The 11,001-nt window shown below is 38.0% G+C and overlaps 3 protein-coding genes across 3 annotated transcripts; 1 reads left to right on the top strand and 2 right to left on the bottom strand.

Moving 5' to 3' along the window:
• Window positions 1-763: 763 nt before the first annotated feature.
• On the bottom strand, window positions 764-3,093 carry LOC125193621 (wall-associated receptor kinase-like 1). Its single transcript, XM_048091454.1, has one exon. The coding sequence runs from the start codon at window positions 3,074-3,076 to the stop codon at window positions 899-901; it is 2,178 nt and encodes a 725-aa protein (XP_047947411.1). The 5' UTR covers window positions 3,077-3,093; the 3' UTR covers window positions 764-898.
• Window positions 3,094-6,391: 3,298 nt separating this feature from the next.
• On the bottom strand, window positions 6,392-8,044 carry LOC125193527 (wall-associated receptor kinase-like 8). The gene has a single exon (XM_048091344.1). The coding sequence runs from the start codon at window positions 8,042-8,044 to the stop codon at window positions 6,671-6,673; it is 1,374 nt and encodes a 457-aa protein (XP_047947301.1). The 3' UTR covers window positions 6,392-6,670.
• Window positions 8,045-8,103: 59 nt separating this feature from the next.
• LOC125193528 lies at window positions 8,104-9,418 on the top strand. The gene is made up of 2 exons (XM_048091345.1): window positions 8,104-8,820; window positions 9,073-9,418. The coding sequence occupies exons 1-2, from the start codon at window positions 8,493-8,495 to the stop codon at window positions 9,078-9,080; spliced, it is 336 nt and encodes a 111-aa protein (XP_047947302.1). The 5' UTR covers window positions 8,104-8,492; the 3' UTR covers window positions 9,081-9,418.
• The last annotated feature ends 1,583 nt before the right edge of the window (window positions 9,419-11,001 follow it).

The raw sequence follows: 11,001 nt of genomic DNA, 5'->3' as shown, positions 1-11,001 counted from the left end.
TTCATTTAGGCTCAGGGAATTGTTTATTAGCTTTAACTTAATTTATGTTAAATGTGTTAGAAAATTGTTGTAGGTGTTGAATTGTGGGTTATAAAGTCGAAAGTTTGGTTTAATATGTGGAAGTTGTAGGTTTGAATAATGGTTAGTATAGGAGTTGTATAATGGTTGGGAATTGATGTTTTGTGATGAAGAAATTGAATCGAGTGCTTATTACTATAGAAATATGTCACATATGAATAGGGGTGGCAAATCGTGCGTGTCGGGTCGTTATCGTGTCGACACGATAACGACACGAACACGATAACAACAAACACGAACACGACCCGTTAAGAAAACCTCAAACACGAACACGAACACGACCCGCTACCCTCAGACACGAACACGACACGAACACGACACGAACCCATTAACGGCACGAACCGTTTCGGGTCAACACGACACGAACCCGTTAATGACACGAAAATAAGTATTGAAAAATTAAAATAATAAGAATAATAATATTAAAATATTATGTGTTAATAAGAATAATAATATTAAAATATTATGTGTTAACGGATAACACGAACACGACACGAACACAACACGAACACGCATTGTTAACGGATAACACGAACCCGACACGAACACGACACGAAATTTTCGTGTCCTTAATGGGTCGACCCGATAAGGACACGAACACGATAAGCTCTGACCCAAACCCATTAATTTCGTGCCGGTTCGTGTCGTGTTATCGTGTCGTGTCAAAAATTGTCAGCCCTACATATGAACATGCGACGTGTCTATCCTTTATTTATTACTCCCTATTGAGTTGTGACTTATGACCTAGCCTTTATTTATTACTCCCTAATTTATAAATATACACTAAAATTTTTACAAAACCCATTGTCAATTCTTGGGCTCATGAACTGCTGGACAGAAAAGGAAACTCTGATGAATCTGTAGTTGTGCTAAAACCTGTGGTGTCTGAGGTATACAAAGAATCATATACTGCAATTGACATTGCAGGCTCGGTTTCTTCATCACAGGTTTGCAGATTCGACACTAGTTTCCCCATTTGGATGGCTTCCAACTCCATCGCCGCTTCCTTCATCGTCGGCCTTTGCTTTCCGTCCAAACTCAGACATCTCCGAGCAAGCCTCGCCACCGCCACAATATCTTCCACCACACCCTCTCTCACCACATCCTGATCAAGAATGTCGAACAATTTATCGTCTTGCATCGAGTGCAAGAACTGCGCGACCAGACTCCTCCCTCCCTCCTCCTTAGCCGCTGCAGTGACCGCTTTCTCCCCAGTCAGAAGCTCCACCACAACCACGCCAAAGCTGTACACGTCGCTCTTTTCTGTGAACTGATTCGACTGGAAGTACTCGGGATCCATGTACCCGAAAGTCCCCATCACTCGCGTGGTCACGTGAGTTTGATCCACGTTGAACGACCTCGACGTCCCAAAATCCGACACTTTGGCGTGATACTTCTCGTCTAGGAGTATGTTGGTCGACTTGATGTCTCTGTGATAGATAGGAACCGATGCAGAGTAATGCAGGTAAGCAAGAGCAGCTGCTAATTCTGTTGCGATTCTGAGACGAATCTTCCATGGCAAAGGGAACTCATTGCCTAGATCGTGAATGTGTTGGAAGAGCGTACCGTTTGGAACAAACTCGTAGACGAGAAGAGGAACCTCGGTCTCCAGACAACACCCTAGCAACTTCACCACATTCCTATGATTGAGCTGGGACAGTATGGCGACCTCATTCACGAATGCTCCAACCTCGGATTCATCCATCTTCTCTGACTTTTTCACTGCGACGATTCTACCATCGGGTAACATTCCTTTGTAGACAGTGCCTTGTCCGCCGCGACCAAGTACGCGATTCTCGTTGTAACGATCAGTGGCCAATGCCAATTCTTTGGAGTCGAAGAATCTGATATTCTCGGGAGTGTTATTAGTAGAGGACAGCAGCAAGAATCCGCCATTTCGCTTGAAGAACTTCTTCTTACGGTTGGCTTCGATTCTCTTCCTCGCGACATTGGAAGACACCAACGCACCTCCGAGCAAAACCAGCCCACCTAAGCCGCAGCTGACACCAATGATTACTGGTTTCATCCTGGGTTCGTTGTCGTTGGCCGGAAGTTGACATGAGAATGAACCGGGGGGCGTGTTGACACATGTAGCCGCTGTTGGGCAGTCATTCAATGACGGATTCCGGCACTCGTCTATGTCCTCACAGCTCAAATAAGGATTGCCTTGATAACCAGGCCTGCAAGAACATACGGTAGAGCTCATGTTCTCTCCACCTAACAAGACAAGTGGCAAATCAATTTCGTTGCATTGAACCCCTGGCCGCGTCGTGGGATTGGATATCTCGAATTCCCATTCAAGCACCAGAGGCGCACGGAGATCCGATCGGAAGCTAACGGGGGACGAGTACGACAAGTTATGCAAGTTGGTGTAGTTAGCATATTCGTTGAGCAGCCATCTTTGATCAGCCATGAACACATAACCGCAGCTGAGAGCAGCATTGGTGCCCGCTTCGGGATTTCTGTAGAAGAACTCGATTTCTCTCTGGCGCGGCGGGATGATGTTCTGGCAGCAGTTTATTCCATTGCAGATGGATGACTCTCCGCAGATGGGGTTGCATTCGCCATAGGAAGGGAGGAGGGAGACGACGTTCTGGCAGCCGACAACGACCAATCTGTTATAGACGTTGGAGAAGGTGGCGTAAGATGTAACCATGGGCTGTGCCAGCTGCTGCAGCTTTCTATCGGTAGAGCAGTTGAGAGGGGAGATGGACTGCATCACCGTAACTGTTTTGGTGGCCAACGAGATATCCACCACTTCTCCGAACCCTACTTGGACCATGATAAACGGTCTCGGGGGATTGAAGGTTTGGTTGCAGATGATCGTGAAAGATATATCGGCGCTGCAGTTCGTGCTGATGCCGAAAGGATATGGAACGACGACGTTTCCACACATTTCCTGGCAGCCCGGCTTCGACAGAGAGGCCGTTTGCCCTGCCACCGTCGTGGCTAGGTGGAGGAAGAACGCGGTGATCAGGAAGAGTGAGGCCATTTTCATTTTGATTCCTAAACTTGTCTAACTGCATAAGTTTTAATGCTTGAAAATTGTATTAGTAAACAATTAAACGTGTTGAAATTGTCAAATTGATTTAATTCCACGCCCCTGTAATGTTCAACTCCAGTCAATGTATTGAAAATTCTAAATTGGTGTGAACAAGACTTTTTCAAAAGAAATCCAAATTCAGTATACGTCTCAACTTTTTACAACAATGGTCAACGACCATTCACACATACTCCCTCCGTCCCACAAAGATAGTTCCACTTTGACCCAACACGGATTTTAAGAAATCTAATGAAAAATGAGTTGAAAAAGTTGGTGGGATGTGGATCCTGCTTTTAAAGTATTAGTTTTATAATAAAATGTGAGTAAGAATGAGTTGGTGAAATATATGATCCACTATTAAAAATGATAAAAGTGAAATGGGACAAACTTTATGGGACGAGTGGAAATGAAAAAATGGAACAATCTTTATGAGACGGAATGATTACTACATAATTACATATATTCATGCATTTCTTGATTGAGTGGTTGTGGTCGCTCAGAGAGGAAGTGGTAGTGGGAACTGGAATGAGCATCACTGACATGTGTTAGGTTGCACATAATCTTTACTCTTTTAGTCCAAAAAAAATAATCCATAAATGGATGACACAAATTTTAAAAGAAAAGCCAATGAAGTAAGAAATAAAAAGTGAATAAAATATGAGTGTGAAGTAGAACAAGTGGGTATAGTACGAGATAAAAAGAGAAAAAATGAATAAAGTATGGTTAATAATTCGAGAGAAACTTCCATTTTTAGATGATGCTATTTTTAGTGGACAACCATCTATTTTTCGTAGAGGAAGGGATTATCATAATAAACATATATTCGGTTGCACGTACTTCATCTAATAATAGTACTATATGTGAATTTAAACTATAATGATTTGATCGATTTTCTTATTATAATTACTCCCCCCGTCCCCCAAATATTGCCCCACTTTGACCCGACACGAGTTTTAAGAAATGTAATGAAAAGTGAGTTGAAAAAGTTAATAGAATGCGAGTCTTATTTTTATATAATTTTATAATAAAATGTGAGTAAGAATGAGTTTGTGGAATATGATTTCCACTACCAAAAATGGTAAATAGTGAAATGGGACGAATTTTGTGTGATGGACGGAAATGAAAAAATGGGACAAACTTTCATAGACGGGTGAGTATTTTTTTTAAGGGACGGGGTGAGTAGTTGATATTGAAAGACGTTTGAATGCATATCTATTTTCACTATTCAATACTCCCTCCGCCCCATGTTATTCGTACTTTTCAGTTTTGGTTTATGCCAAACTAGTGACACTGTTTCTATTTTAAGTAAGAATTAGAGTATTTAGTTTTATATTATATTATAGTTAGTTGAGTATTCCTTTATTAAATGATTTGTCATTACACTTAAAATACAGTAATTTAATTACACTAAAAAATAAATCCAAAATTTACGACAAAAAAATGAAAAATGCGAGGAACAGAGGGAGTATATTAAAAGAAATTAGAGATTTTATAATTTTAAAAAAGTCATATTTTAATTAACCGGTAAGATTCACAAAAGAAATAATAAGTGAGAAAAACACATTAAATAAATCTAAAATTATTTTAAATATTATGGAAATATATTAAGTGAATATAGGAAATATAAAAGATACTTAAAATTGAGAAAAGGGTAATAATTTCAAATAATTTGTTCTGGATTTTAAAAGTAGTAGTTTATTTAAATAGAAAGATATTTAAATTTAGTTGGATTGAGGAAATTGGAAAATAAATTGGAAATACGAGGGGGGAGTGATCAATTGCTAACTAATTAACAATCTTAAACTAAGATTTAGTGGTTGAAATAATGTTAAATGGATTATATTTTTAATCAAGAAAATTAATAAATAAAATTAGAGGGTATTAATGTCAATTATCTCTCATTAAAATCATCTTAAAACTTCAAATTTACGTAACTCTCTCGATCTAAATTATTTTTTCGCAAAAAATATATCAAATTAAAGATAATTTTATAAGGATTCCAACGAAATCTCAATTGCATATGTTCCGACGACGTTCGGATGATGAAATCTGATATTTTTTATTTTAGTTTTTGTAAATGTTGATAACCAGATTTTTATCAACAAATATATCAAAAAATCTCAACAAAACCATGTAAAAATCTTAATAAAACTATGTAACAATCTCAATAAATATGTGTTGATATTTTCTTGTAATAGTGTTGATATTCTTATGTCATATTGTTGATATTTGTAATACACTATGTTGATATAAAAAAACATTCACGAAAATTATCATATGATAACATAATGACGATATTACATTTTTGTTGATATTTTGTCTACAATTTATTGAGATTCGTAAGATTTAATCTCATCCACTCATTTTAAAATTTAAGGGTGAAGATTTGGTCTTAATTTTGGATTAAGATGCTATAGCATTAAAATATGACTCATAAGATTTAATCTCATCCACTCATTTTAAAATTTAACGATGGAGATTTGGTCTTAATTTTGGATTAGGATGCTATAGCATTAAAATATGACCCGACTGTGGAGTACTTCATTTTTTTAAGCAACGAATTTACGTATAAAAATAATTTAATGAAAATTAAAAAATAATTGTAATTAAATAAGTTTGGAGAAAGTTTGAGAAATTATTGAAAAATTAATGATAATTTTGGAAACATTAATAATTAATTGGATCAAAATAACTAAAATTGGGAGTCAAAGTCACATTCCTTTTCTTGGACATCGCCGAAACCACCGCCACGCCGTCGCTGCACCACTGACTCCGACCGCCGCGTCTGTATACAGGTCCGGTCTTTTCTCTTTTTCTGCATACACTTGACACAAACACATAGGCTAGCTGGTTCTTCATTTTTAAATTGGGTTTTTGCTTTCATAATTATTGATATACCATAGGAACTTGAATACTACTGTTTTTAAATCGGGAAAATAATTAAAACCTAGGGATGAATTTTTTTGCTAATTTGGTTTGATTAAGTTGAATTCAATTAATTTATGTTTCATTAGGAGGTAATGTAGTAGGTTTGAATATGCATTGGTGAAGGAGACCAAAGCCTTATGCATAAGACCAAAATTAAGGGTTCATTTAGGGTCAGGGAGTTGTTTATTAGCTTAAACTAATCTGTAATTATGTTGAATGTGTTAGAAAATGGTTGTAGGTGTTCAACTGTGGGTTGTAAAGTCGAATGTTTTGGTTTAATATGTGGAAGTTGTAGGTTGAATAATGACTAGTATAGGAAATGGTTTGGGAATTGATGTTTTATGTTGAAGAAATTGAATGGAATGCTTATTACTATGGAAACATGCCACACGAATATGAGGTGTGTTTATACTAGTGACTTGTGATCTGATGCAGTTGCTATCTTTTCGATTTTTGTTTTGTGAATGACTGAATGCATGTATGTCGAAAGAGGATTTTTCATGGCTGACCAATTAAGAGGAACCTCCTTGCTATCCTAGTCCTTGGAGAAGAAACGTCTTACAAACTAAGTTGACTTCATTGCCTCCTTATCTTAATTGTTACAAACAGAAACACTTCAGTTCATGAACTCCTAGACAGAAAAGGAAACTCCGATGAATTTGCAGTTGTGCTAAAACCGGTGGTGTCTGAGATATACAGAGAATCATAAACTGCAGGCTCTGTTTCTTCTTCACTACATGTTTGCAGATTCGAGGCTAGTTTCCCCATTTGGACGGCTTCCAACTCCATCGCCACTTCCTTCATTGTCGGCCTTTGCTTTCCATCCAAACTCAGACATCTCCGAGCAAGCCTTGCCACCACCACAACATCTTCCACCCCACCCTCTCTCACCACATCCGGATCAAGAATGTCGAACAATTTATCGTCTTGCATCGAGTGCAAGAACTGCGCGACCAGACTCCTCCCTCCTTCCTCCTTAGCCGCTGCAGTGACCGCTTTCTCGCCCGTCAGAAGCTCCACCACAACCACGCCAAAGCTGTACACGTCGCTCTTTTCTGTGAACTGATTCGACTGGAAGTACTCGGGATCCATGTACCCGAAAGTCCCCATCACTCGCGTGGTCACGTGAGTTTGATCCACGTTGAACGACCTCGACGTCCCAAAATCCGACACTTTGGCGTGATACTTCTCGTCTAGGAGTATGTTGGTCGACTTGATGTCTCGGTGATAGATAGGAACCGATGCAGAGTAATGCAGGTAAGCAAGAGCAGCTGCTACTTCTGTTGCGATTCTGAGACGAATCTTCCATGACAAAGGGAACTCGTTGCCTAGATCGTGGATGTGTTGGAAGAGCGTACCGTTTGGAATAAACTCATAGACAAGAAGAGGAACCTCGGTCTCCAGACAACACCCTAGCAACTTCACCACATTCCTATGATTGAGCTGGGACAGTATCACGACCTCATTCACGAATGCTCCAACCTCCGATTCATCCATCTTCTCGGATTTTTTCACTGCGACGATTCTTCCATCGGGTAGCATTCCTTTGTAGACAGTGCCTTGCCCGCCACGTCCCAGTATGCGATTCTCGTTGTAGCGGTCAGTGGCCAATGCCAATTGTTTGGAGTTGAAGAATCTGATATTCTCGGTGGTGTTATTAGTAGAAGACGTCAGCAAGAATCCACCATTTCGCTTGAAGAACTTCTTCCTACGGTTGGCTTCGATTCTCTTCCTCGCGACTTTGGAAAACACCAACGCCCCACCTAGCAAAACTAACCCACCTAAGCCGCAGCTGATACCGATGATTACTGTTTTCGTCTTGGCCCCTTTGCCATCACCCTGAACTTGACATAAGAATGAACCGACTGTGTTGACACACGTAGTCCCGTTTTGGCACTTGTTCAATGACAAATTCCGGCACTCGTCGATGTCCTCACAGCTCAAATATGGACTGCCTTGATAACCAGGCTTGCAAGAACATATGGTCGTGCTCATGTTTTGTCCATTATCTAACAGGAAAAATGGAAACTCAATTTTGTTGCATTGAACCCCAGGCAGCGTCGTTGCATTGGATATCTCGAACTCCCACTCAAGCACCAGAGGTGTACGGAGATTGGGTGAGAATTTTTTGGGCTCCGTCATGTTATGTAAGTTGGTGTGGTTAGCGTATTCGTTGATCAGCCATCTTTGATCAGTCATGAACACATAACCGCAGGTGAGAGAAGCATCGCTATCGACGTTGGGATTACTGTAGAAGAACTCGATTTCACTCTTCCGTGGCGGGATCACGTTCTGGCAGCAGTTCATACCTTCGCAGGTGGATGAGACTGCGCAGATGGGGTTGCATTCGCCGTTGGAAGGGAGCAGCGAAACGACGTTCTGGCAGCCGACGACGACCAATCTGTTGTAGACGCTGGAGAAGGTGGCTACATAAAATGCAGCCATGGGCTGTGCCAGCTGCAGCAACTTCCTATCTTTAGAGCAGTTGAGAGGAGAGACGGACTGCATCGCCTTAACTGTTTTGGTGGCCAACGAGATATCTACTAACTCTTCGAACCCTATTTGCTCCATAAAAAATGGTCTCGGGGGATTGAAGCTTTCGTTGCAGATGATCGTGAAAGCTGCATTAGCGCTGCAGTTCATTCCGATGCCAAAAGGATATGGAACGACGACGTTTCCACATTTTTCCAGGCAGCCCGGCTTCGACAGAGACGTGCCTTGCGCTGCCGCCGCTGTTGCTAGGTGGATGAAGAGCGCGGTGATCAGGAATAGTGAGGCCGTTTCCATTTTGATTCCCAAACTTGTCTCACTGCATAAGTTTAATTTGAAGAAGAAATCAAAACATGATAATAAAACTTGATCTAGATAGTATTATAAAGAAAGTTGATAATCTATAAAGTTTTAATGCTTTAAAAAATGAATTAATATACTTCATTTGTCTTTAAGTAGTTATCCCAAGTTAGTTGAATCATTTTATTTTGTCTTAATCTGCTCTAATAATGGCTTCAACTTCATTCTTGCAGACGGTTGATCTTCCTTTTGAGAAAGTGACATCAAATAAATCTTCCATCAAAGACAAACTGACTGTCTCCATGGAGTAGATAAGTAATTATACATAATCATAATATGAGTGTTTGACTGAGTGTTAATAACATCATAATAGATCACTCCGGAGAATGAGTTTTTTATGCACAACTAGTGTCTAGTAGTAGTATATCAGAACAGAGCATTTTAAAATTTCTATTTTCTCCTCTGTTTTGCAGTTTGGGCTTTCTAATTCTGATACCCAAAAATTGGTGTTAGTCATTTGTAATTATTTTCACATTATTAGTGAAATTTCCTCCTATGGCCATCGACATAGGTCACATTGACGGTATTGTGTATGTTGTCCAATCTATTGATAATGTAGAGGATTGTGTTAAGCGGGGCATATCATTTCCAATCCAAGCAATGGCAGATTCATGAACAAAACTTGTGAGGTTAAACACATTGAAGTAGAAGATGGAGTAGAACTTAGGTGAGAGATTGGTGTCCACATTTCTCCTTTTCACCAAAGACATAGTATTACTAGTAATTAAGAATTTTAACAATATCATAGTTTGAGTGAGACCATGATTATCACACAAACATCAAATTTTGTCATAAGAAGCTAAGTGAGTTCTTTCGCAACACACGATTATATACGAACTTCATCTCCTTGCTTGTATGTAGATTTTGATTAGTTAGCCCCTATTGGTGGCTAGCTTGTTTGTTCTTTTGTTTGTTTTTTAGTCTCTTCCTCTTGTTCTTTCTAACCGAGGGTGTCTCTCATTTTCTTCTTTCTAACACGATTATATATATGATGATTTTTAGCTTTGTTTTTGTTAAATTTGGGTTCGACACTTCGATAAATTTAAGCATTTGCTTATTATAGAAAAATAATTTAACAAGCTTTTGAAATATATGTTGAATAAGTTTTCAACGTATAATCTATGAAGTTCTAGTTTGTGGGTTGTATTAGTGTTTTTTATTAGCAGTTAATTAGTTAGATCAATCTATGTGTGTCATCGTTTAAATTGACATGATAATATACTTAATCGACAAATTAAATTAAGACAATTAGCGTAAAATCAAGTGGTTTTACCTGCTTGATTGGACTTGCGTGTTACCGAATGATTTAATTAATTAACTAATTACGAAATATGCTCATTACAAAAGCCCATCTCTGTCGTCATATAATATTACTACTTCATTTAGCCTTTTTTTTACGAAATGCATATAAACAATGCAAGATCTATGATTTATGTTGCTTTTTAAATAATGATTATTTATACAAATTTACTTTTAATAATTTTATTTTTGTCATTCAGTATTTTAATTTTATAATATTGCATTTCCTATTTTTAAGTTTTACGTTCAATTTTATTTTTTAATTTTTGAATTTTTATTGAATAATTTTCAAATATTCATTCATTTTATTCTATTTTACTAATGTTGTAATTTAAATAAAAATTAAAAATGAGAGAATAATATAAAAATGATGAAATCAAAAAAAGTAATTGTGAATGAATTTATGACTAAAAATATTAGTATTTGGTTATTGTAGCTAAAAAATGACATGATGAACTTGACAACTAAAATATAATTATGGCTGAATCTGGAGTTAAATACATAATCATGAGTATTTGTTGACTTGACACAAAGTGACATTTGCTAGGAAGAAAACGTTGGCTTTCTAAATTTAGCTCAAATGTCTTGGTCACATGCATAGAAATTTGATGTGAGAATATTGTGGACTATTTCTCCATTTTTTTCATATTTAGAAGCCGTGAAATGTGATCAAATGAAAACTCTAAATATGGTAAAACTTAAAACTATGATTTGAACCATTGAAAAATGTCAACAGATCACAAAAAAGCATCAACAGGAATGTTAACAGAATTTCAACGATAGTCAATGATTGATGTTGTGTT

This window comes from Salvia hispanica, chromosome 6, assembly GCF_023119035.1.
Source record: "Salvia hispanica cultivar TCC Black 2014 chromosome 6, UniMelb_Shisp_WGS_1.0, whole genome shotgun sequence".
NCBI classification, from domain to species: domain Eukaryota; kingdom Viridiplantae; phylum Streptophyta; class Magnoliopsida; order Lamiales; family Lamiaceae; genus Salvia; species Salvia hispanica.
This window is presented reverse-complemented; position numbering and strand designations above follow the sequence as displayed.